The sequence below is a fragment of the Petaurus breviceps genome, unplaced genomic scaffold, assembly GCF_028583685.1.
Source record: "Petaurus breviceps papuanus isolate PSGF00001 unplaced genomic scaffold, PetGlider_PUasm1.0 38, whole genome shotgun sequence".
Taxonomy (NCBI): Eukaryota; Metazoa; Chordata; class Mammalia; order Diprotodontia; family Petauridae; genus Petaurus; species Petaurus breviceps.
The window spans coordinates 35,585,698-35,613,217 of record NW_027186304.1 but is presented as its reverse complement, the minus strand read 5'-3'; the positions used below and the strand labels follow the sequence as shown (position 1 = coordinate 35,613,217).

At 38.2% G+C, this 27,520-nt stretch overlaps 1 protein-coding gene and 1 long non-coding RNA gene across 13 annotated transcripts in view; one reads left to right on the top strand and one right to left on the bottom strand.

The window, feature by feature from the left end:
• Window positions 1–730: 730 nt before the first annotated feature.
• The window catches only part of ABHD3 (abhydrolase domain containing 3, phospholipase), a 35,390-nt gene continuing 8,600 nt past the window's right edge, over window positions 731–27,520 (top strand). Inside the window, exons 1-6 of the mRNA XM_069099758.1 lie at window positions 731–1,021; window positions 1,553–1,716; window positions 2,885–3,067; window positions 15,131–15,176; window positions 22,419–22,531; window positions 25,498–25,671. Coding sequence (XP_068955859.1) covers window positions 875–1,021; window positions 1,553–1,716; window positions 2,885–3,067; window positions 15,131–15,176; window positions 22,419–22,531; window positions 25,498–25,671 — 827 coding nt within the window. The 5' untranslated portion in view covers window positions 731–874. The remainder of the gene's footprint in view (window positions 1,022–1,552; window positions 1,717–2,884; window positions 3,068–15,130; window positions 15,177–22,418; window positions 22,532–25,497; window positions 25,672–27,520) is intronic.
• The window catches only part of LOC138170438 (uncharacterized), a 38,869-nt gene continuing 36,988 nt past the window's right edge, over window positions 25,640–27,520 (bottom strand). For 9 of the 12 annotated variants that reach the window (XR_011170620.1, XR_011170621.1, XR_011170611.1 and 6 more), the window contains one exon: window positions 25,640–26,721. This is a non-coding gene — a long non-coding RNA (uncharacterized lncRNA). The remainder of the gene's footprint in view (window positions 26,722–27,520) is intronic. The other 3 variants (XR_011170612.1, XR_011170618.1, XR_011170623.1) reach the window with 1 other exon arrangement.

Below are 27,520 nucleotides of genomic sequence, written 5' to 3'. Positions count from 1 at the left end.
TTTTTTTTCTTGTTGCTATAAATAAGCTTAGGAAAATCTACTTTCCAGACCTTTTCCTGGGTACTGGCATTAGATGACCAGACGTATTACAAAACTGGCTCATAGTCAGTGTGGATACGGAGGTCGCTTTTGTTTTGACACATTTCATCTATGTAGGGGAACATATCAGGCACTAATTCCTGATTCATGCTTGTGATGTAAGATCTGTAAGCATGTAAACGACCGTGTGTTCACGTGTCTACGCAGAGTGCCCTTTCGGGCCGCTTTCCTGGCTCTTTGCGGACCACAGCCTAAGTGCCTTTCTCTCCACTTTACGCAACGACTTTCCTAACACTTTTCGCCCCTAACCCGACAGCGCGTCCTTGGTCCCGGACTTGCCCCGCAGGCTCTTTAAGCCTTCCCCTCAGCCCACGCCGGGCAGGAGTTGCTCAAGGTCATAGGCGCACAGCATCGTCCGGAGGCCAGGAAGGGGCACCGTGGCCGGATCCTCTTACTATTTAGCAGTGACCCCAAGTGGACTCCCTCCACAGCAGGGTTTTCCATGGGCTCCGGTTCCGCTGTGCCCCGCCCCCCTCCGGTCAGCCCCGGGCTCCTGCCGGCTGCTCCGGAAGGTCCCTTAGTCGAAGCGGGGGGGGGGCGGCTCCCCGGGAAGCTGGGGAGGAGCCGGCGGCGCCCGCAGCGGAGCGGCCCCAGTTACGTCTCCTTCTCGGCGCTGCCCGCCCCGCTTCAGTAGGCGGAAACGGCCCGCTCCTCGGTAGGAGCCGCTGTAGAGCCGCCGGCCCCGTCGCTGCTGCGCGTCTTCCTGCTTCGGCGCCGGGGGCCCCGGTGCTCTCCATCCTCCCGGCACCGGCGCACGGTGCAGCCGCGGCCAGCCATGGACCTGGAGATGCTGTCCCGGGAGTTTTCCCTCTATCTGGAGCACCAAGTCCGGGTCGGCTTCCTGGGCTCGGGCGTGGGCTTGTCTTTGGTCCTGGGCTTCGGCGTTGCCTACGCCTGCTACTACCTGAGCAGCATCGCCAAGGTGAGGCGGGGGCGGGGGCGGGGGGCGGAGAGACGGGGATGGAGCTGGCAGGGGAACTAGCGAGGCCGAGAATCTGCTACGCCAGGAGGCAAAGAATGCAAGGATGGCCGCTCTCTCCCAGCTGTCGGCTTTCACGTTGTGGCCCGAATGGGAAGAAGCGGGAATCGCACCCGTTTCCCAAGCTGCCCGTATTCATTCCTTCCTGGCCCTAGGGAGCCGCAGCCCAGGTCTGTTCCCCCCAAAGCGCCCTCGAGCACCCCCAGCTAGTATGCGTGCCGTGCTGTCGCCGCTTCTGTGCGTCTCCCCAAAACTTCTCGGTGTTTTTGGGGAGGCTTCCGTGGCTCCAGCTACACTGCCCCGGGCCGTTTGAGAAATAAAACTTGCAAGCCTGAGTTCAGTTCATTGTGAATTCTTTGCCGTAGGCCTCGTAGCAAACATGGAGAAAGAGAACTTGCGTGTGTGAGTGAGCGCTTACTCGAATACTAACCACACTCTTATTTTTAACCTTTCCCTGATATTGGCCTTTCCCAGAAGCCCCAACTGGTGACCGGGGGTGAGAGTCTGAGCCGCTTCCTTCAGGACCATTGTCCTGTAGTGACAGAAACTTACTATCCCACCATCTGGTGCTGGGAGAGCCGGGGGCAGACTCTACTGAGACCTTTCATCACTTCTAAGCCCCAGGTGCAGTACAGAAAGTAAGTAAATTTGCCTTTTTTTCCCCCCTCCATAGCCATCCTTACTGCCTTGCAGGAAGGGACTCCACCATCATCCAATGTCTGGGCCTTAGTACTTTTGTTTAGTAAATATAGTATGTGGGATAAAGGTGAGTGAATGAAAGGCATCCTGGCCTAGAAATAGATACAGCAAGTCAAATGGAATGGTCATGTTTCTAGATACTGCCATTCTACTTAAATTTTGACCTTAGACTGAACAAACTATTTCTAGAATGAAAGAAATGTTTTTGTACCTGTTTTCCAAGAAGTGATTCAGCTGACCTCGAGTACCTAAGTCCTTTGCTGATATTCATCATAGAAACAGAAAGATAGGCAGTTAATGATGCCCCCCAAAAGTGAAAAAGATACTATTTACCATGAGCTTTTGAGATGTGAACTTCACTTATATACTGAGATCACTTTGCATTGGTGAATGAATTGATTCTGATAGTAATGACCTTCAGGCACTAAAGAGAGGCTAGAATGTAGCAGTAACCAAGAGACAGAGATGGTGCCTATTATTAATTTTCCTGAGTCATCTAGTCCTTCTGGAGTTCTTTTTGTTGCCTGGAATTTTGAGTGTTTGGGAACATAGTGTGAGTTCATTGGTGCTTTCTGATGGGCACTTTAAAATATTTTAAAAGTGGTATCTGATTACTTGATACTGATAAGAGATAACAAGGTTTAGCTAAAAGCACAAGGTCTGATTTATATTGATTTCTAATTCACTGACATCCTAATGAACGTAATCAAGTTGCAAATAATACTGGCTATTGATCCATTTCATAATGATGGGAAAATGTGAAAGAATTTGGACTGTTTTCAGGCACTGTGAAAATATTAGTTATTATTACAATAGTTATTACATAGCAGCTTTTTATTCAGGCTGCTGAAGATAACTCAAAAATGTTATTACTTATCACAATAACCTTATATTGAAAGAAAGTGACTTATATGTAGTTTCTCAGAAGCATACAGAAATGTAGGAAAGCATAACCATTTTTAAATGAACTAGTAATGTTGTAGACCTATGATTCATAAAATTAAGATTAATAATAATAATAAAATTAAGATTCATTGAAGAAGTGATAGTTACCAATTATAAAGGTTGCAAGAGAGAATCATTTTTGTCTTTTGGATTTTTTTTAAGTGAGCTTATTAAGACAACAGATGGAGGACAGATTTCGCTGGACTGGTTTGATAATAATAAGAGTGCGTGTTATATGGATGCTAGCACCCGACCGACTATCTTATTGCTGCCTGGCCTCACAGGAACAAGCAAAGAATCTTACATCCTTCATATGGTCCAGTTCAGTGAAGAATTGGGATACAGGTACCATAGAGTTTTTTATTCCACCTAAATTTAAATAGATGAAATGATGATGATGATAAATACATATTTCATATAGTGGCATGATTAGAACATTCCTTTATACATGCTTTCTTCCCTTACCTCTAATGCTATTTACTTTAGAGTTGACTGACAGAGCAGCAGGAGTAGATGGTGACCCAGTTGGCACTATGGGGGACCATATTACAACCCTTTAAGAGCACAGCTATATTCCTAATGTTTCACTAAGTGCTTGGTTTAGGAAGGCACAACTTCTTTCTCTAGTGTGGGACCATATCCCAAGTACATAAAAACACTTAGAACCTTAGAGTTTGTTCCAAGGTCCTTCTTATTGTTTCAGGGATAATTCACCTCTCTTATGTCTGACCAAAGGTTGTGGGCTTATGGCAAGTGCTGCTGCAGCGTTTTTTGTTGTTTTTTTTTTGGGGGGGCGGGGGGTTTGGTGTCTGTGCTTAGCCTAGTTTCCAGGTGTGATTTTATTTTGCACAGCAAATTTTAAGTCCTGTTTCTATTTATCTCTGCATCCTATGGCAAAAATATTCGTTGAATTAAGTTGAAAGGAACTTTTACATGTGTGGTGAAGTCATTTCAACAAACTCAAATTCACAAATAGTAATCCCTGTCAAGCCTAACTCTGAAGAGGAAGGACATAGACATCTTATATGAGGAGCATCTAAAGTTGAATAATGGTTTTATACAGCTCAGACCAATTATATTAGGGAAAATGAAGGATGGACTTGTCAATAAAAATCACCACACACCTTTATTCATACACTAGGGAAAGGAAATTCTTCACTAAAATTGTATCAACTGGATGACCTTTTTGTATAGAGATAGGGACTAGACCTGTGATTTCATTGATTTAAGTGAGGAAACCCCCTCTGCCAATGCAGCTTAGTTCTTTTTTCTGCTACTCATAGTATTAGAGCGTTGCCTTTAATGCTAAGAGGTTAAATGAGTTGCCAAGGATTACATAGCCACTGTGTAAGGGGCTTAGGGGCATCAAGGTGGTGAAATGGATAGAATGCTGGACTATGGAGTCAGGAAGACTCATTTTCTTGAATTCCAATCTGGTCTCAGACACTTAACTAGCTGTATGACCTTGGGCAAGTTGCTTAACCTTGTTTGCTTCAGTTTCCTCATCTGTAAAATGAGCTAGAGAAGGAAATGGCAAACCACTCCAGTATCTTTTTCAATAAAACCTCAAAAAGGGGTCCATGAAAAGTCAGACATGACTAAACAACAGCAACAAAGGGGCTTAGAAGCAGAGCTTGAAACCAGTGCTTTCTGGCTCCAAAATCAGTTTTCTGTTCACTATGCTTATGCTACCTTGTACCTTTTTGACATATCAAACATATCTTGTACACCAGATAACACTCTTAGAATTTGTATTAGTCTTAAACACCAGAAATGTAGTGGAAGGGAAATGTTTAGGCATGATTTCAGTTTGAAGTGTTTTTAAAGTTTTTAGATTATGTTTAAAGTTTGTTTAAAGTCTTTAGTCAATCAGGCTGAGCTGTAATGGCAGATCTAAGTCTTTGTTAAACGTTAGACATGTACAGAAAGTATTAGTAAGGTTTTCTGTAAATGTTGAAATTGCTGCCTCTAGGCTAGGCCTGAATCATTTTCAAAGCTATTTTTCAAAGTCTCTTGGGACTGGACATAAGCCCTAAGTTACCACTTGGCAAAGCTTCCTTCTGTCACCTGAACTATCACAGACCACTGTCAGGACCCTTAGGCTAAAAATTTTGCCCAGACCTTCCAAGGAGTAGGAAAGATTCTGGCTTGCTTATATCTCCAGTGTTAACACTATGATCCAAATATTTATCGAGCACTTATTATGTGCAGTGCTCTGTGTTAGACACTAGGGAAAATTGAAATATACAGATTTTTAAGAAATAACCCCAGGTCTTAAGAAGCATTTCTTAATTTGGCATATGGAATAGGGGGGATTGGACTAGACCATACTCTAATGTCTGTAGATCCAACCTATGTAGAAACTATTTTTAGATCAAGAGACTTTGGATCATCATCTGACCAAGCTTGAAGGCAGCAGAATGAGTGAATAGACCTTGATCATCATTCTTACTCACTGGCCTTGAGTTGTAACCTCACCTTTTAGCTCTGAGGAGTCTTAGAATCAAGGTCAGGGCCAGGTAGATAATAGAAAGACATGCTATCTGGGTTTCAAAGGTCACTGAATTAAAAATAGCCTGGAGGTTTGGGAGATGGTAATCTCAGGCTCTTTAGTAGTAAAGTAGTAGTAGTAGTAGTAATTAATAATAGAGTGCTTTAAATTTTTTAAACCATTTCTCTCATTTGATCCTCATAACAACCGTGTGAAATAGGTGCTATTTTATTGCTATTTATCCTTATTTTACTGATAAAGAAACTGAGGCTGAGGGGGGTTAAGTGATTTACCTAGGGTCATATAGCTAATAAGTGTCTGAAGCAGGATTTGAACTCAGGTCTTCCTGATCCCCAGTCCAGTGTTTGACATTATACTGTACTGGCCTAGGGGGGAAACCAGTTCTAGGCCTCTGACTTGTTGAAATGGAGGGACTAGGGACTGTTGTTAGACATGTGTTGAACTCCCTGTACCGGTACAGATAGACAAGTGTTCTGCAATTTGTGATTTTAGCAAGCTGCCTAGGGTACTAAGAGGTCATGTCATTTGCCCAGGGTCACACAGTCTGTAGGTGTCAGAAGTAGGACTTGAGCACAAATTGTCCTGATTCTGAGACTAACTCTCTATTTTCTGTGTTTCTGACAGCTCATCTCATTACGAGGTGTTATAGGGCTTCATCATACATAGTGGAATACAGTTAAGCCACCACCTGACATGAAGTTCAGCATTTAAGGAAATTTATGAGCTTGTTTTCATTATGGCACCATTTAATTCATTACTGTTTAGATGTCATTTAGATACTAAAGAGTTTGGCTGTTAGCTTGTGGGGTAAAACACTAGATTAAAAAAAAAGTTTTTATTTTTTTAGTTACCATATTTTCTATAATTTAGTTAAAACACAAAAACTAATACCTATTATTTTCAAGCATATTATACTCTTTAACTTCAACTTCTAATGCTGAATTTCTGTAATCCTATGAACGCTAAAGAATTTGAAACTTAAAACAATTAAATGAACTTGGCTTGAGTTTTTCACACTGTGGATAAAAGAAGGGTTTATTAACCATTGATTTTAAGATTATAGGTAGAATGTCTTGCCCACATAAGAGAACAGCTATTTTGAATTCCTTTAGAAGTAGCAAATTAGATTACAAATAATGGATAGATATGTTAGTTATAAATCAAACTTCACTATTCATGCTCTCATCTATGTAAAATTCTCTTTTGCCCATGCAGACGGCAGTCCATCTACCTCTACAGATTATATGTGATTGCTGTTCATACCCTTCCGTAAATACTCTAGAGAGGATATACGCGGAGCCTATTCTAGGACTTCTAGCCTTCTGCAAGTAGTGGAGCTGAGCTTTCTTTGAGATTTTTGAACACTGCAAGGAGGCCAGTAAAGTACTTGGTCTTTTCCTTTGTTACTTCTTGCTCGATCACTGGCCTAATACTTTTTTAAGTCCTATTTTCTTCATGATGACTCTTTGTATACAAGTTATTCTTGTTGTTACTGTTCACTCTTTGTGACCCCTTGGACCATACTGTCCATGGGGTTTTCTTGGCAAAAATACTGGAGTGGTTTGCCATTTCCTTCTCCAGATAGGGTTATTCTTAGAAAATTATGAACCAGATTTCCCAAGAAACTATATTGAGTTCTCTTAATCCGACTCATATTTCATATATACTTTTAAGTAATACAGTTACTTTGAACATTTTGCTGACATTTTCACTCCGAAATAGGGAAGAAAGGATATTCTTGTAGCATCTGGATGCTAGGCTGCTGTTGTTCTTAATTTAGCTATTCATTTAACCACCTAGACTCGTGATCTCATGAGTGCAGGTACTACCACTTGTCTAAGACACAGTCTCTTCACACTTTATCATTCTGTGTGATTCTTATCTACATCTTTCTCTAAATAATCCTTAGATATCTACTGAACAGGCTCTGGATCTTTCTCTGGTTCTTTTAATATCTTAATGGTACCCGTGTATCACTCAAATTCTATCTGTTTTTCATTCTTGTTACATGACCAGTCTACCACTGTTGTCTTTGATGATGTTTTTAAAAAAATTTTTTTTTTTCATTTTCAACATTCACTTTTTTTTAATTTGCTTTTTGGAGCGGGGAAGGCAGGGCACTTGGGGTTAAGTGACTTTTCAAGGTCACATGGCTAGTAATTGTTAAGCATCTGAGACCAGATTTGAACTCAGATCCTCCTGACTTCAGGGTCGGTGCTCTATTCACTGCACCATCTACCTGCCCCCAACATTTACTTTTATAAGATTTTGAGTTCTAAATTCTACCCCCCCTCCTCTCCACTCTCCCCAAGATAGCATGCAATGATATAGGCTATACATATACAATCATTTTTAACATATTTCCACATTAGTCATGTTGTGAAAGAATCAGAACAAAAGGGAAAAACCATGAGAAAGAAAAAACAAAAAGAGAAAATAGTATACTTCAATCTGCATTCATACTCCATAGTTTTTCTCTGGATATGGATAGATAGCATTTTCCATCATGAGTGTTTTGGAATTGTCTTAGATCATTGCATTGCTGAGAAGAGCTAAAAGTCTATCAAAGTTGATCATCACACAATGTTGCTGAGTACAATGTTCTCTTGGTTCTATTCACTTTACTCAGCATCAGTTCATAGAAGTCTTCCTAGACTTTTCTGAAATCCATCTGCTCATCATTTTTTATGTAACAGTAGCATTCCATTACATTCATACACCACAACTTGTTCAGTCATTCCCCAGTTGATAGGCATCTGCTCAATTTCCAACTCTTTGCTACCACAAAAAAAAACTACTATAAATATGTTTGTACATGTGGGTCCTTTTCTCTTTTTTATCTTCTCTTTGGGATACAGACCTAGTAGTGGTATTGCTGGATCCAAGGGTATGCAGTTTGATAAGTCCTTAGGGCAGAGTTCCAAATTGCTAAATGGTTGGATCAGTTCACAACTCCACTAACAATTCATCAGTGTTCCAATTTTCTCACATATTCTCCAGCATTTTTCATTTTCTTGTTTTGTCATATTAGTCAATCTGATAGATGTGATGTAGTACCTCAGAGTTGTTTTAATTTTCATTTTTCTAACCAATAGTGATTTAGAGCATTTTTTCATATGACTATAGGAAACTTTAATTTCTTTATCTGAAAACTGCCTGTTCATATCTTTTGACCATTTATCATTTGGGGAATGACTTATATTCTTATAAATTTGACTCAGTTCTCTATATTTTAGAAATGAGGCCTTTATTTGATGATGTCTTACATCACACTGTGAATGTAAATAAATTGCTACTCAGCATTTACCCTGCTTTTTTCCATCACCTTAAGCAGATTGAATTAATCTTTGATATTCTAACCCTCAGTTATTTCAAGAATTTGAAGGACTCTCATAGGAAAGAGAGATTAAATTTGTTTTGTTATATCCCAGAGAGAAGAACAAAAACAATGGGTATAAGTTTCAGAAAGGCAGATTTAGGTTCCATGTAAAGACAAGCTTTCTAATTATTAGAACTGTTGCAAAGTGGAGTGGAGTGGGCTGCTTCAGGAAGTAGTCAGTTCTAAAGCAGCCTGGGAGGGGGTGATAGTAAATAGAGCTCTGGACTTGGAGTAAGGAAGACCAGGGTTTAAATTCCATCTCAACTTACTAGATATTTGACCTGGGACAAACCACTTAATTTCCCTGGGCCTCAGATTCCTCATCTGCAAAATGAGAGGATGGGACACTATGGCCTTTTAGGTCCTTCCCAGCTCTAAGTCTATGCTTCTGTTAACTGTCACTGAAGTTTCTTTATGTAAGGCTGGATGACCACTTTTCTGGGCTGTCGTAGAAAGGATTTTTGATTATTTGCCCGAGATTCTTTTTGAATTAGGCAATGGGGCCTTCGTCGGTGAATGAAGGTAAAAATTGGTTTCAGTAAATTGTTGAGAATGGAAGCTAGATTGCAGGAGTTGGGCACGCTGGAGATATTGGGGATACAAGGACAGGTAAAAACACGGTACTCGGCATCAGGGAGCTCACATTCTAACAAGAGAGACAATAGGTAACATACAAGCAGACAGCTAGGTGTATACAGTGCCTAGGTTCTCAAAGCTAAGCAGACAGTTAAATTAAACCCTGGCCCTTCAACCAAGCTGGAAAGGGTTTGAATATAGTACCAGTGACAAACTGTGGCTGCTGTCTGAGGACCTAAGTCCGACTGAATTCCTTGGCCATAGCAACCTGTCAGACAGAGAGAAATGGATGACGACCCACAGTCTTAGGTACTTTCTCAGTGACAGAGGCAGGATGAAGGATGCTGAAGTTTATTCTGTGTCTATATCTACAAAGCTTGGTACTCTCTGACTGAAATGTTTGTCTGACAACCAATGTGTTGATAGACTACTGGAGAAACTAAACTACATCCATATTGGCATCACTATTAACCAGAAAACATAAAGAATTTGGAGTAAATGGAAGGAGGGCTCCTAGGCTGCAGAGCCCCACCCTCATCCTGTCACTCTTCATGTTTTGCCAAACCCCAGCTCTGGGTTGATATCACCATCTGCCTTCTCTGTTCCTACTCAAATGCTGCTTAACGAAGCTAGAGAAAGATACCCAACCATGCTGACTGAATCCACTATAAATTTATATTATCTGATTTCAACTGGGCCCTTAGTGCAGCAAGCAATACTTCTCCCTTATTCTCTCCTTAAGCCTCACATACCACCTTCTTCCTTCCCTCTTCCCAAGAGCTGAGGACCTCACCTCATACTTTATTGAAAAAAAAAAAAGGTTATTTGCCATTACCTTCTTCATCTCACAATCAATTCCCTCCACCCCAAATGGACAAGAATCCACAAAATGAAAAGGAATAGATGGGTGCAAACAGAGTGAGTGCCCATTCTTGATGGAACAATGGATCTGTTATATACCACCTCCTTTAGGTCTTGAATTGAATCAATCTAAATAATTGCTAAAGTGCTTGAGGAAGGACCTGTTCCATTTTGGAATTTAGTAACAGTGCCTAGTGAACATTTATTAAGTACATGTTGTTGAAATGAATTGCAAAGAAGGGGTTAAAACTCCTATCATTTCAACCAGACTCTAGATGATTAAGAAGGAATGTGAATTTTTTTTTAGGAATTGTCTGAAGCAGTATGAGGTAAAGTGAGTCCTATGTAGGGATCCCATGTCACAGAAAGACAACCTGCTTTCTGCCCCCTGACAGTACAATCTGGCCTAGGTATTATAATCTATCCTAGAAAAAAAAATGTATAGATTATCTGAGTCTCTTACATCTTTCTGCTTCTTTCCTTTTGGCCATTTTGTGGTAGACAGAAGAATTACGGATGAATTCAAACCAGTTCAGATTCCTGCACTGGAAATAGAGTTGGCAGAGAAATAGGTTGAAGCTAGTGGAGCAATTGAAGTTTGAGGTATTGAGAAGATCAGTGATAAATTCTGTCACTGTCCCCCAGTACCATAGACTTACTGTGTTACCACAGACAAGTTATTTGACTAATCTATCTTTGTTTCCTCATTTGGAATAATGAAAAGTGGTATTAGAGAATCTCTATGGTCCCTTTGACCTCTAAGGGATTGTGTATCTATGAATTGGGAGGACAGATAGTCAAGAGTTGACTATTAAAGTGTGTGACATGCTTATCTCAAACATGATGAGATGTCTTGGACTTCATGTTTTGGGAAAAGGTACATATGGTTATGTTTATTTTAATTCTCCTGCTTTCTGACAGAATAAAATAGGAAATGTTCACCTGCTGTCATGACTAGTGATTAGGCCTTCCATAATCTGGCCCCAAGCTACCTTCCTAAATTTATAAAGGTAGTTATTGCTACCTTTTTGTAGTCTTACTTCAGTGAGACTGGTCTGTTCACTGTTCCTCTATCATGCTTTCTACATTTCTTCCTTTCTGTTGGTTTTTTTTTTCCATGTTCTTCTTTGCAACCTGGAATGTCATCCATAGTCTTCCTGTCTTTGTCTCCCTCATCCTTCATGTCCTACTTCAGGTCTCCCTTGTTTTATATATCCTTCTTTGACCACTCTAGCTCACAAAAATCTCTTCCTTCTTTACACTCACATTACTTCTTATCAATAAGTCCTATCCAGAAGCAGAATGTATCCCTCAAAAGGTCATAGGTTTCCTTTAACTAGGATTTTAGGGTGGTTCTAGGTCCCTTCCAAGTCTGAGACCATGTGGATAATGGACTTGCGTCAGTTTTTGCATTATTACTTTGTAAGTCTTAAAGTTACATAAGAATTAGTTTTTTATTATCTTTGCTTTGTATTCTTTAATTTAAATTTTCTTTCTTGTGCATATATCTTGTCCACCCAGTTATACTGTAAACTCCTTGGAGATTGGGACTGTGTACTACATTTTTTGTACCCTTATCACAGTGTGGAAATCTTTTGGTGAAGGGAGGGGGTCAGTGTATTTCCAACCCTGGAAGAAATGGTAAAGCATTGAGCTAGTTTGGAAGCAGTTACCTGCTTCTTTCCGTACAAGGGATTTTAACTCATGCCTGAAACGTAGGAGAAAATTCTATTTGTAACTGTTACTGTACTTCAGTTCTTTTTTTCCAGTCATCTTTTGTCTTGTCCCATTTTTAGATAGTGGTATTGACACGATAGCAGTAGGAATTTTCGTATTTAAAGCTTTTTCACTCTAAGAGGCTATTTAAAGACTATGCTTGTGACAAACAGTATTTCATAGTTATGTAGGCTTTACCGTTTATAATATTCTTTCTTCCCAACAGCACTTTGAAGTAGCTATTTGGAGTGTTATTGCTTTAATTTTACAGATGGGAAAACTGAACTCTAGAGAGGTTAAGGACTTACTAGTAAATTGTAGAGCCACATCTCTAAGCCAGGTCTTCTTGATTACAAATTTAGTGTGGCAGCCACACTGCACCCAAAACTTCACCAGAGGAAAGAAACCGACTAAGGAAGGGAGGGACCAGGAGAACAAGGTTACAGTTAACTTGATCACTAATTGCCAGGTAACTTGGAGGGCTTTCTGCACAGTTATATAGTACTTAATTTATATCTAAGTGAAGCTGGTTTTCCCTTTTGCTGTGAAAGGAAAGAAAAACCAGCTACTTGTTAACACTACTCCAGTGTTCCTTCATATATTTGCAGTATAAATAAATCTGATTCCCCTGACCATTTGTCCTAAAATTTGTTTCTTAGATTTTAAAATATTTATATTGCTTCTCTCTGAGTCCTACCCCAGTTTTAACCCCTTATCAGATTTAATTATAGAGATAAATCCCTTTCAGAAGCATGTGCTGATAATTTCATATTGGCTAAGAAGGTCGTATCTTAACTCCTTTAAAAGTAGGAGACTTCATTATATATACATATATATGTATATGTATGTGTGTGTGTTTTGTACACTATTTAGCTCACTGAGGCTTTTTTGAGCGCCCACAATATCAAACTATCCTTAAGAAACAATTAAAACCTAAAATTACTTAGGTGAGTTAGAGATAGGAACAGACAAATGCAAGATTATTAATAAGGCAAGGTAGTTAATTTGAAGAGAAGTAAACTATACATATGAAATTGATTTTTGTGCATGTATGGCATGGAAAAACATATGAATTACATATAGCACTTAAAATAAAATGGCATGATGCTAGTTAGTGTAGTGAATAGTGGTAGGCGTAGAATCAGAAAGACCTGAGTTAGAATCTGGCATTTTTAGATGTCTAACTAGCTGACCCTGAACAAGTCACTTAACCTCAGTTTCCACGACTGTAAAACGGGGATAATAACAGCACTTACCTCAAAGGCTTGTTGTAAGGATCAAATGAGGCAATATTTGCAAAGCATTCAGCATGGTGTTTGGCACATAATAAGTACTGTAAAAATGCTTATCCTCTTCCATCCTAGGATCCAAAAAATAGAATATAGAGAGCATAAACCTGTCTACATTCATGGATGTTTAGGTCTTTCCTAGAAATGTTTTGGACAGTTTTTTTAAGTGTCCCAATATGTGGGAAAGGTTATAACTGTGGTAGGAATTCAGAGTCGTGTGGGTTTGTCATAGAAGAGACTTGGTTATCCCCAGCAGTTCTTTATGTCACACCATACTAGGGCTGGAAGAAGTCCAGATGAACCAGAGAGTAGAGGGGCAGTCATATTATCATGTACAATTCCCAATACTTTTTGTTTTGAGATAGTGTGCATCTTATTAGGAAACCTGATGATAAATCATAGGAAGAAGACGTTTGTTGGACTGTGATTAGTTGAGGTGCCTACATAATAGAAGTCAGGGTGGCACTTGAAGGAAATAACTGATTTCCAGGCATGAGCCTTCTAGAGTCACACCATTTCAGCTGACAAACGGTTTAAGGTATACTTAAGTTTTCTACTTGTTGCTACATTAAATGTTGGTGAGAATCAGGGAGAAATGATAGCTCATAGCAACTACCAGTTTTGATTGGCTGGGTCAGACTTTGAGTTCAGCTAAATCAGCTCAAGATCTCTGCTGGAAATTAGATAATGAATCCTGGGCAAAGGCAGCAAGAAAAAGGTTGCAGGGAACCTTTGTTACATGCATAGTATTGGTTTCTTAAATATCTTTTGTTTAAGGATATATGTGGTATAACAGAACAAAATAATCTCTGAAATTGAGATGGCACTTAAAAGCATAGAGTGATTTACATAAATCGTTTCATTTGATTCTCACAGCAATCTGGTAACACGAGTGCTACTTCATTTTTTGATGACAAAACAGGCTGAAGTTAATTGACTTAACCAAGATTGGGTCATATAGCTAGTGTTTGAGGAGGTGCTCAAGACTCCCATAGCCAACATTCTATACAAGTCTACTTTGGTGCTAAAAGGTTTGAAGAAGTAAGCAAAAGAGGAGAATGAATCAGAGTAGCATTCATCTTTTTCATGGACTTGTAGATTTAGTTTGAAGGGACCTTAGATAAGGCCATGTTGTCCAACACTCTCATTTTACAGCTGAGGAAACATGTCTCAAGAGGTTAAGGGACTTAGTCTGAAGCCATACTGGTAGTAAGTGACAGTGCCAGAATTTGAACTCAGGTTAACTTCAAATCCATCATTCTTTCCACTGTACCTTACTATCCTTCCTATTAGCAAAGTGTCATCTAAGTGTCATATAAAACGCCTGCTGGGGAGAGAAGCGTTCACTAGTATGTAGAGACAATTGCAACAAAACTTTTAGACTAGGTTGTAGGTTTAGGCAGACTGTCCAGGTGAATCATCATTAGACCTCCTCCTCACATGCCACCCCACCAATCTGCTGCTATTTGTTTGTAAAATGAATTTTTGTTTTTTAAAAAATAATGGTTTGATATCTGTAATTTAAAAGGTATCTTCCTAGGTGGAATGATTTTGGCTTTAAGCAAAAATATTTGTAGCTAAAAGGTCCCTTACTAATAGGAAAAAAAATTCTACCCTGAGTTATGTCAGAAAGCAGAGAAGTATCAGGCCCCACTTTATCTGTGCTGATGTGAAGCTGGAAAATAGTGAGATGACCAGAGAAAATCACTATGTGCATACATGTAAGCAGGAGATATTTTTTAGAACAGACAGGCATATTTGTATGTATGTATATCTGCATGTATGTATGTATGAATCTATATAATATAGGAAGAAATTAGTAAAAATATTCTTTTATTGGAATATTAAACATACTTTAAATGCCTATTCTATTGAATTCAGTGGTATACCTTATATGCACAGAAGTTCAATCAGATGAGATTTGCAGACAGTTACATAAGGTAAAGAAGAAATCACTTTCAAATTTGTTTCACTGTACCTTTAATGACTTTAAAAATATAGGTTAATTAAGATTTTCATACACTTTGTGACCAAAAAAAGTTTGAAATAATGAAAATTACTTTCTTGATTTTTAGATGTGTGGTTTTTAACAACAGAGGAGTGTCGGGTGAGAATCTTCTGGTAAGAATGACTTTAAATAAAAAGGTCAAATTTTTTATACATAGCATTTCAGCTTTTTAAGCTAAGAACTTTCTTAAAAGCATGTTCTATTTTGAGATGCATAGCTATTTTTCAGAAGTATGGTTCAATAGTACCTCTTCTAACCTTTGAATAGAAAATGACTTTGTATCAAGGTTGATTGAGTGTTAAATGCACCTATGTGAGCCCACGTTTCTATAGAAGAACTTATTATTTAGAACATATTTGAATACCCAAATCTAAATGTGAAATAACCTTTCTTCTGCTAAGTGAAAAGAATACTTGAAGAGTTAGGAGACCTGTATTTTAGTCCCAAGTTTGCCACAACTTATACTGTGACTTTGAGCAAAACAGGTAACTTCTCTGGACCTCACTTTCCTCATCTGTAGAATAAAAGAGTTGGACTAGGTGATATCTAGAATGTTTTGAGAGCTCTTTCCTGCCTCATCTTTAACCTGTGACCCAAAATAATTACAAAATCATGAAGCTATTTGTGGCAGATACGGACTGGAACCCAGATCTCCTGATTATTGGCCCCTTTTTTTTGGACTGAACTATCTGATTTTACCATACCCAGTAAGGGTCCTCCTCATCTAATGCAAAGGTGGCACTTTCTCTGTCATTTATAGTGTTAGAGAGTTACCTGGGGTATTGAGAAGTTAAAGGACATGTCCTGAGTAATTTTTTCTGTTTTGTTTTTAATCCCTAATGTTTTTACCATATATCATGCCACTACTCTGAAGATAAGAATGTTTTCGGGAATGGGAAAGCCTCATCAAAGGTGTCAAATTCATACCTTGCAAGCAGCCTGCAAAACTCCCCCACTACAGCGAGAATCAGATCCAAAAGTAATCAGGAAGTGTTTAGCAAAATAAACATATAATGCAACATCATTTTCAATTTGTGGTTTTCTAAGTCAACATGTAGCTTCTAAGGATTCATTTCTATTGGACACCATTAGTAGTTCGATGCATACCCAGGATATGAATGTCCTCTTCAACATCCTTGATGAATGATTATCCAGTCTGTTTAAACACCATCAGTAAAGGAGAGAGAGCCCATTACCTCATGAGGCAGCCTATTCCATTTCTGGGCCACTGTGATTATCAGAAAGTCCTTCCTTATACTCTAATACTCTGATTTACAGGTGATTTAAGCAATATAGGTATTTCCTTCAGTAGAAGAAAGATCTCAACCCATTCATACTCAGCATTCTGTTTGACTCCTCAATCTTTCTTTTTTTTTTCTCTTTGGAGGGCAGTTGGGGTTAAGTGACTTGCCCAAGGTCACAGGGCTAGTTTTTGTGTTAAGTGTCTGAGGCCGGATTTGAACTCAGCTCCTCCTGACTCCAGGGCTGGTGCTCTATTCACTGCACCACCTAGCCGCACCCCCTCTTCAGCTCTTCAGTCTTTCAACAACAATTTATCAAGTGCTTTTGGTATTCCAAGCCCTGTGGTAGGTAATGGTAATAAACATACAAAGAAGGAAATAGCCTGTACTTTTAATGAGTTTATTGTCCTATAAATTTTCCAACCATAATTCTGGGGTCTATACTCTAGATCAACAGTCCTTAACTTAGGGTCTTGGAACTTCTTAACCTGGGATCTTGGAACTTAATTTTCTTAATATTTTAGAATTGGTTTCCATCATAATCTCATGCTATTTTATCTTACACATTTAAAAATATTGTTCTGGAAGGGATCTAGACTGCCAAAGGGCTCCATGACACAAAAGAGTCCATGACAGAAACAAAAAGGGTTGAGAACCGCAGCCCTGGATCTCTTGACATTGCATGGGTTCTAGCGGAGCAAATAGGAGGTAACATCAGTTTTCCCTCGCTCTTCCTTCCTGTGTAGTCCCCTCCTCTTCTAGTCAGACAGCCCTCTGATCAGATATACATTGCTTCTGCTCAGTTCTCTTGATAATATGCTGCACCTAACTTATCTGTCATGTTTCTTTCTCTTCCTTACCCATTGGATGACTTTCATCTTTAATTCTTCTGAGAGTGTATCACATCATGTAGACTGCCTCCATCGATAATGATGATAATAATATATAGCCCTATACATTTGCTATCTCACAACAATCCTAGGGGGTAGGAACTATGATTATTCTCATTTTACAGATGAGGAAACTAAGGCAGACGGCGGTTAAGTGACTTGCCCAGGATCACACAGATAGTAAGTATGCGAGGCTGTATTAACACCCAGGTCTTCCTGACTCCATATCTAGTGTCCTAAATACTCTGTCATGTACCTGCCATCGCATTAGATTGCTCATTACAAAAATCTATTATGAGTTTGTTTAAGTTTCTGATATGTAGCTAGAAGATCTATAACCTGTTTCCCTTCCTTTGGTTAGATATAACATTATATAGATTTAAGTTCATGCCCCCTAAAGAACAATTTGAGCAAAATTGCTTTGTGGAACAAAACCAAAACCTATTCATGCATCTTTTGCTTATGCTAAAGAAAAAAGTATTTAAGGTTAAACTTTTCCATTTGATGCAAGGCTGTATACTACTTTCAGTCAGTGATTTTAGGCTTAAACTTAAATGAATCTGTTTGTTTGTTTGTTTCCTACATAGAGTTTTACTCATCTGTGTGGAAGGTACTGCCCCTTTCTGGATATTGTGGTTGCTGAAAGGGGCAGAAAAAAAGTATTTATTTGTATAAGGAACATTGACAAAATCAGCTTGAGAAGGAAACAGTCCCTCAGATAAAAATGCTTGGGGAGAGACTGCCTGTTCTGAGGACCTAGAGAACACTGCCCCTCAGATACTACCTATTTGAAGGCAGAGCACTGGCTAATTTAAAGATGATCATATTGCATTGTGGTCCATTAGCTCAATGATATGTGACTATTTTCAGTGGTTGGAAGGTTATGACTGAGAAACTATAAATAAATTACTTTTAGGGAAATGTGGGATGATTACATTAAGACTGATGGGGTCATACCTGACAGAAAAGTAGACTTTCTGAGTTTCATATCATAAGTTAAAGCAAGGTCACATCCTGATCTGAGACATTAGAAGCCAGGAGAGGAGATAAGAGATGACCAGATGAAGGTGGAAGCAAAAGAGCACAGAAGGTGGAGATGGAAGAAATTGAATACAGAAGCTGAGTTGAGCTAACAGGCAGGTGCTGCAGCTGTTTTATTGAAAATCATACTGACTGAAAGAGAGGCGTTACTTTGCTGGTTGACTGAAGAAAGGCTGTGTAAGCTAAGAGAACTAACTGAAGCCAGATAGGTGCTACAGTTACTGGGAAATGATTGGAGAGGAGCTGAATCATATTGCTATGTGTAGAGCTATCTGGGCTTACTAATTGTCGTATGAGAGAGGAGAAAATTCTCAGGGATACTTGTATTGCTTTTTCTTGCCCTCTATAACTGAAGATTGGGAGAAGAAAGACAGATTTTGCAGCTATTTGAGCAATTTTTATATGTTTTGCTGAAAGAATATAAATTTTTTCTCCACACCTCACAAAGGGAGGTTGTAGGCTAAAAGAACATGATAACTGCTTCGTTGGCTTTGCCCTGTAGTAGAGTTGTGAGAAGGAGAAGGGTGAGCAGATAAGTTGAGAAGCAGTTTTACCCAGAAGATGACAGATGGTACAGACTGGTCCCGAAAGAGATCAGGGATATCAAGACCTGCCATGCAGAATTACATCTTGCCTTTGTCACATGAAGTTCCCTTATCATATGCCTCCCTGTTAGGTTTCTCTAAGTGTATGTTCAATGGACTCTGTGTGCAATGGTGGCAGAGTGTGAACCAGGTTTATAGGTAGACTTTTATTTCGATTATTGCTATTTTTGCCTTCTAATTTAGTGAATGTTTCATGATTAAGAGTCAGTGCTGTTTATGTGACTGATTTTATAAGTGGGAAGCACATCAGTGGGGACTCGGGACATACAGTGTCCTGAGTAGAATAGTAAGAATGTGGCATCCTTCTCCCCTCTGTTCCCCTACTAGAGTTACCCATAAAACCTTGAGAGAGTTGAGTTGTCATTTGATAGAATTGGTATGCTCCTTTGGAAACCCCAGAACTGTCAATAGTGAATGCAGGCCTAGCAAGCCAACCCAGAAAAAGAGGATGTGGGCCTCATGACAGACACTGGTGAGTGGAGTACATATGGATATGTTGTTTTCCCCAATAGAATGTAGGTTACTTGAGAGCAAGGTATGTTTTATTTTGGCACTTAATAGATGCTTGAATTGAGTGCTATATGGCACAGTATCAGGGCTTTTCATCATCTTGCTTGTCCACCCCTGGATGCTCTCTAACTTATCAATGTCCTTCCTAAAATGTGACTCCCCAAACTGAATACATTACTTCAGATGGACTCTGAATGGAGCAGAGTACAACAGGACTCCTACATAGTCTTGACTGCCATGACTAAGAAAGAACACATTACTTTTTGACTGTCATATCTTCTTGTTGACTCATGACTAGCAATCCCATTTAAATACCTAGATTTTTTAAATTAAATTTTGTTTATTTTTAGTTTACATCATTCATTTCCGCAAGATTTTGAGTTACAAATTTTCTCCCCATATGTCCCCTACCCATCACCCCAAAACAGCGATCCCACTGTATATCCCTTCCCCCAATCTGATCTCTCCTATGTCCTCCTCCATCCTCCCCTCCAACTTTCTGGTAGGGCAAGATGGATCTCCATACTCCAGTGCCTGTATATCTTCCTAGATTTATTTCAGATGAATTGCTCTCCAGCCATATGACTTCCATCTTCTAAGTTAATTTTCTTGAACCCCAAGCAAGAGTTTACATTTCTTCCTGTTGAATTTCATCCTTTTTAGATTGGGCCTATGTTCCAGGTTATCTCAATCATTTTGGATCCTGACTCTGTCATTGGTGATGTTAGCTTATCCTTTCTACAGTCACACCTTTATCTAAGGCACAATTAAAAAATTGTTAAATAGCACAAAGCTGAGCACACATCCCTGGGAAACTCCAGAAGAGACTTTTGTCCAATTTGAGATTATTCCATTAAATGATCACTCTTTCGTATCTAGCCCAAAGGTTTCCTTCTTTCACTTTCTGTCATCAGCTTAATGTTAAACCTTGACCATTCCCCTTTATTCTCTGACCAAGCCATTGGCAAACCCACCCTCCTTTAATTCACCTAGCTAAAAAGTTTGGTTTGGTAGGATATTAATGGCCTAAAATCTAATTTATCTTACAAGATATTAAAAATACTTTCTTGTGACCCTGCTATGCCTTTAAACCATCTACCTAAATGAATCTGATTTTTCTCTTCTAATGCCTATTTCTGTTGACCTTTTCTAACTCTGCCTGGATCCAAAATGGAGTTCACCTAATGAAACCTGTCTCTCTCACAATAGCTCTCTGTTAATGACACCATCATCTCTCTAAGCTTCCAGATTTGTTACAGTTAGAGCCATCCAGTCAGTTGCCAGGTTTTATCTACTTCCACATTATTTCTCACATTTATTTCCTTATTTCTTTCTCTTTAATCTCTCTCCGTAGCTTAATATGGTAGTAGCTTAATCTTGTGCTAGTTCATGGAGAATAAAGCATTTTGAAGGAGTAAAATATTCATATATCTAGGATCAACTGACTCATGTACCACCTAATTTACTTAAAATTAGCTTTTCACCATGCCAAATATCGAATATCCTATTACTTTAAAGAGATATGTCATAATTTTCCATGGGTCTTTTTGTCTTATTAATTTAAGGTTTTATGTGTACAAGATCTGTGTAGCAGTAAGAGATATTAGGAATTGCCCATAAATAACTCAAAATTTTAAAGCTAAGTTTTTAAACAAATCGACCCACATGTGCAAAAAAGTGCTGAATAAGTTGTCTTTTTTTCTTTTACATAAATCCTAATGACAGAATTCAGTGGCCATTATGAATGAGCATAAAAGCAGATATTGTTCTGTTTGCATTTTCCCCCTGACTTCAAGCCAAAAATGCTCTAGCTGGTTTTTATCTTAAATCATTTGGATTGTATTATATACAGACTGTCAAGCGAGTATCTGCCCTTCAGGGAACCCCTCTCCCCTCCCCCCCACTTAGGTTCTTATAAAGGTGACAGCGGAACCGTTGTGTGGCTGACCACTTATTAATTGAGGCCATCCCAGGGAGTTTTACCTCACCAAACTACAGGGAAGTGGCTTGTGAAGCCTTGTCTACCCCTCTGGTCAACAGCAGAGTGATAGCTTGCTTTTTGTTTAAAAAAAAAAAAGCATACCACTGACACTAATGGGTGGACTCTACAAAGTTATTTTCAGAGACTTAAGTGAAAGTCTTGTAATTATTGTTTTCTTTTGGGATTGGTTGGTGAATCAGCTAACCAAAGATATATACCCCAATCACACATTCATTTTTTGCATATCTTGAGACTTCTTTCAATGAAGCCCTTCTGCTATGAACAGAGTCCTTATTAAGTTCAAATTCAGCATATGAAAAGATTACTTGTTTTAGTGCATCATATGTGAACATAATCAGCTTTACATGTTTTAGCATCATAAGAATCTACTATGATGTAAAGCAGAGAGGACTCCACTATTTCTGAAGGGCAAAAGACGTTCTCAGTTGGTGTGTGAGGGTTACTTTAACAAAAGAACTGTCCTACAATACCACTTTTCTTTCAGGATTTAATGACTGAAGGAAATTAAGAGATTTATAAGAAATTCTTCCTTTAAAACTACCTAATAATAAAATTTTGTAGTGACACCTATTTGTATTCATGGGATGCTTTTCATAAGGAAGTATTTTATGCTTATTTTTATGTAGTTTCTGTGGAAGTATTGTTTGTTTTCTTATTGCTAGACTGAAACTATTGTCATAAATGACTGAAAATAAATGTAAGTGTGAATCTATGGTCAAGTGAACAAGTATTTATCAGGTGCCTACTGTATGCTAAATACAGTTTCAATTTATTGAGGTTTTTAAACTATATTTTCCTCATTGACCAAAAAAATAGGCCACTGTTGAAAATAGCCTTGTTAAAAAACAGCCACAATTATTTTTACCTTTGCAGACTATACTCCATACATATGCAAATGAAAAATTACCATAATCAACAGCCAGCATGTCAGACACAAAGAAATGGTTATTTCTATTTTGTAATACATTTCTCTTTTAAAATTGTATTTATTATATACTGTGAAACTAATTTTTATTTATATTCTAGTTTATAGTGCAAACTTTATTTTATTTATGACTGCTTACAGACACCAAGGACTTATTGTTGTGCTAATACTGAAGATTTGGAAACTGTTATTCACCATGTACATAGCCTATACCCATCAGCCCCATTTCTGGCAGCAGGGGTATCTATGGGAGGGTAAGTTTTTTTTTTTTCTAATGAGCTCTTTAATCAAACTATAATAGGAATTGTGTCTCATGTTCAGAGTAACATCAATACATAGGCATTTTTAAAGGTTTGATTTTTCTTAACAGCTTTTGGTTAATTCACTCCTTCATTCATTAAGTAACATTCATTGTGCCTTCTGTATGTTTCCTGGGACCTGTGAAAACAATCCATTTACACTGGTCCCTGCAGTAAAATGGACATAGATTATATAGGCCTGGCTTGCAGCCCTTTTTCATTTCCCATGGGATTGACTTCTGTTACTCAGCTGCTACCCCTTTTTGGACTTAGCATCTACCTCAGAGTTCTTCACTTGACAAAGATTTGTGAATGGCTGAAATCACAAGGCCATACTCTTGGGTTTAAGGTTTGATATGGAGCTGGATGCCATAGGTCCGTAGTGGAAATTAGACAAGGATAGAGTTTCTCTAATCTTAGGCGTAGATTCACTCACTGCCTTCTTCTAGTGGCCTTCTCCTAAATTGTACTTTTCCATTCTGTTGGTTAGTGCTCTGGTGTTGTTGACTTTACACTCTTTGATCTCTAAACTTCAAATTTTGGCTTTTTTGCACTTTTATTTTTTTTTTTAAAGCAATTGGGGTTAAGTAACTTGCTCAAGGTTACATTACCAGTTATTTCTGGGTGGGTGCTAAGTAGCACTGTTTTATTTTTAAATGCTGCCATGCATGAAGTTTGAAATTGATTTTTAATTTGATTTGAGCATTTTTGCTTATATTTTTATAATATTACTAATCATTCTGTTTTTCATTATCCCAGGGAAGAGTTAAGGAAAACTAAAAATTGTTTGTTTCATGTGTTTATAGCTTTATAATATTGTTATTGCCACTCAATCTATTTTTTTAATTTATTTTTTAGAGGAAAGCTTGGGAAAACTAAAAATGTTCCCTACTGTTGATTGTGGTTCAGAATCAAAGGTCATAACCTAGTTTAATTGTTGAACTTCTGAAACTGAACACACATTTTTCTTAATTTTGCAATTACCCACTTATATCCTTATTTTGAGTTTTAAATACCAAAGTGCTGTATTTATCTGCTAATCCATAATCTTTATAAATTACAGATTCATCCAAGCATATAATAGATAGGTTCTTTAACCAATACCCTGATAGATATAATACTCAATTTAATTCAGCATCTATTTATCTTAAAGAATAAAACATTTCCCTCCTCAGAAAAGAGAAAAAGGGGGAAAAAATCTTGCATTAACATGGAAAGTCTGCCTTGACCTACAAAAAGAAGAGGGCTGAATCAAAGACAGAAAGTTGGACAAAGTTTCTGAATTGTGCTGAACTAACAGTGTTCAGCTTGGTTGTTCTGTTTTTTCTCCCTTACCTCTTACTTTAAAGGAAAAGATGCCAGCTGAAAGTTGTTCCCTTAATCATATAAGTGTCTAACTTATTATTGTAGGACACATCCTTACATAAACAAGACTAGATTCTCTATTCATATGATCAAGAGAAATGCCTATTCATGTCACAATGAATCTGCAGTGCCTGAAGGCAGGACTTGACCATTAGCCTCTGCAGCTGGTTGAATATTAATGTCTTGTAATGGGTTTGAAGAAAATGCCCTTTCTTGTTGCCTAGCATTGTGACACATTCCCATGTGGGTTCACCAAATAGGGTTACACTTTTTCACTTGAATGCTTCAGTCAAAAGCACTACTCTATTGAGCATCTCCAGGCCGAATACAAATACAAGTTGTTGCTACCAGCTTGGGATATAACCCAAGTCTGCAATTGCCAATACCATAGAACTTGTGGAATCAATGCAGGAACTGGGAAACCTGATCAGCTTCTACTGATAACATTGGGTTAGTGAACAAACATTTATTAAGCACTTGCTCTGTGCATAGTACTACCCTCCAGTGTGTGGTATGACCTAAAACATTGTGGCATGCATGGGCATTTGGTTTGTTGGTCTGTTAAAAGAAAGGGGTTAGAATAGATGAGTTCCCTTCCAGCTCTAAATATATAATCCTCTGGAAAGGACCAGCTTGTTGCTAGATTGAATCACTTCAGCAATGCCCAGCTGAGGATCTGAGTTTTTTGAGTTCTTTGCCAGTAAGCAGTGTTATCAAAATCCACCCCCTCAAGAACTCATGAAACACTGGCCTGTGGCCTCCCTCTGTGACAAGGAAGTGACACATTGTGTAAAACTGGTGCTCCTTGAATATATATAACCCAGGAATATAGTATTGAGTCATCTTGGACTTAAGTATCGAGGCTCCAATTTTTTTTTTCAGTGTATCTTCACCAAAGCTTGAACTTCACCTGACTTAGTACCACCAGATCTTGGACCAGCCCCAGTGAAGAGCCTTAAAACAGCCCTAGTAATCAAGAATACTACTTACGTGCATTTGGGGGGGGGGGAGCTAGCAATAGGGTGTGGACCTGTGATTTTATTTGTATGGGAAATCCCGGGGATGGAATAATATTTGTTATTAAGAATCATTATCAAAACATTACTTTTTAAAGAATTTTTGAAAATTTTATATTTGTCCTATAATTAACTCATTTGTGTTGTAAGAATGTTGGGAAGATAAAATGATATCTAACCATTCCTTCTGATTCAGGAGCTAGGCTCTTTAGGAAATGAAACAATGGAAAGCAAAATATAACATGAAACAAGATTTATAATTTAATATTTTCTGCCCTTTTGCTGAAGGTCATAGATCATTTTTCCACATCATATCAATGTGATTAAACTATACGTTGAACTTTGGGAATTGAATGTCTGAGAGTGATGAGGAATTGATATAAATGTTTTTAGATTTCTTAACCCCCAAAGATTTTTCTTGAACCTTTGTAATGTCTTCAATCATGTAGGAGTCAAGAAGTAGCTCGTTGTGCTAAAATTTAATATCATTTAAATGAGTCACTTATTTTTATTTGTGTGCCATTTATCCTTTGATTTTAGTATGCTACTTTTAAATTATCTGGGCAAAATTGGCACCAAAACTCCTTTGATGGCGGCTGCGACGTTTTCTGTTGGCTGGAATACTTTTGCTTGCGCAGACTCACTGGAGAAACCACTTAACTGGCTGCTTTTTAACTACTATTTGACATCTTGTCTACAGTCTGCTGTTAACAAGTGAGTCATCTCTTCAAGCTCTTTCAGAAAGCAAAAATAGATATTCTGATGTGATGTTTTAAGAGTCTTCTGATTTTCACTTTAAAGTGTCTTAAATCACTTCCTGCTATAAGTTAGAGTTTAGGTATTTATACAGGTATAATTATCCTCCCTGTGCACTTAAATAATAAACTGGACTCCCTAAAGTATCAGTCAAAACAATATAATAAACTTTGAGTCGTTTATTCTTAAGAATTTTTAGTCCTTCTGTTTCTGATAGTACTCAAATACTGTTTTTGTCATCCTGTGCCTTGTTTTTTCAAAATGAGTTTATATATATTTTCTACTAAGTTTGCTTTGATTTATATTTTAAGCCAAATGAGCAGTTTGTTTTCTAAAAGATCAAAGAAGTTTTGTTCTCTAAATCACAGGATGTTAGAAGCAGAGAGTGACCTTAGAAACTAGTATGTCCAAATTTTTAAATTGTTTACAGATAGAGAAAACAAGGCTTGGAGAGTTATTAGCTTCAATCACAAAATACAGCCAGTTCTTATTTTTATTAAGAAAAATACTCATTGAAAACTATAACTACCTAAAAACTCAATCTTAACTATTAAAATAAGCTTATCTAATTAAACTCATCTCACTGAAAAAAGTAGCAAAAAAAAAAAATTTGTGGTTAGTACTAATGATTATTAGTTAAATAGCCAAGATAGAACACAGCTAGCCAGAAGTAATTTGAAAGTTGATTGGTTAAGGAAAAACGAATGTCTTTTTTAGTACTTATTCTCCAGTGAGGCTATCTATTATCATATTGATGTGAGTACTCACTCCAGTTACCCAAATTACAGTCCATCCATGCTGTACTATGAGACTTTTGTCCAAATGAGTGTCCTTCAGAGGGGATCTCTACCACATGGTGGAGGCTTTGGCTTTCCTCTAGGTCTTTTATCAGTCTGGATAGTGGCATTCCTGGACTTTGTTACTTGACAGCACCACTTTTTTTCTGGCTGTAGCAGCAAGCACCCCAGCGTCCCCAGCGGTGGCTGCTCACACAGGTTCTTAGATCTGCTTTGATAAAGGAAAGCAACTCAAACGGGTTAACAAGCTTACTTTAATCAGTCAAACATATATCGTTTACCTCGTTCAGGGGAAAAAGGTCAGCACCCCGAACTTCAAAGTATACAGGCAGAATTATCAAGACAGAAACAGATCAAGTAGACAGCTTTCCAAACTGTCCAGCCATTACATCCATACCAAATCAACATCTGGGTTTCAACATCTGGGTTTTTCAAAGCCGGGGGGCTCTGGACAACGGCTTTCCAGAATCCATATCAAATCACAAAACACTTCTCAAAGTGAGCCCCCAAAACAAAGCCTCACATCAGAGCTTATATAGCCTTCTCCTGGCTCAGAGAATGTAACAACCTTATTGACCCACTGGCCAATCAAGAAGTATCTACTGAAAAACAAGCCTCCCACCCCCAGGCTCCAGGTGCACTTTAGTCTAGGGGCAGGGAAGATCTTAAAAATTTACATTCCCATTACACTGGCCTTTATTCCTTTTATATTAGTTCTTGTATGTAGATCATTGTTGGTAACTTTCTGTAGTCTGTTTATGCCCACTGTGTATACTTAGCTCTTTAAATTATTTCATTTTTTCATATCCACAATATAAATATTCTTAGCTCATAATTATATAATTAAGTGAAATGTATGCAAAGAGTTGAATTCTGTTTTCATCTTTGCTAATTCAGTACATTCTGTAGGTTTAAAATGGTAACTTTTTTTGTTCAGCCAGTTTGTATAGTGTTTTAGTTGAGGTGCAAGGTGGAAATGGTCTTTATTTTTTCTTTTGCAATTATTTGTT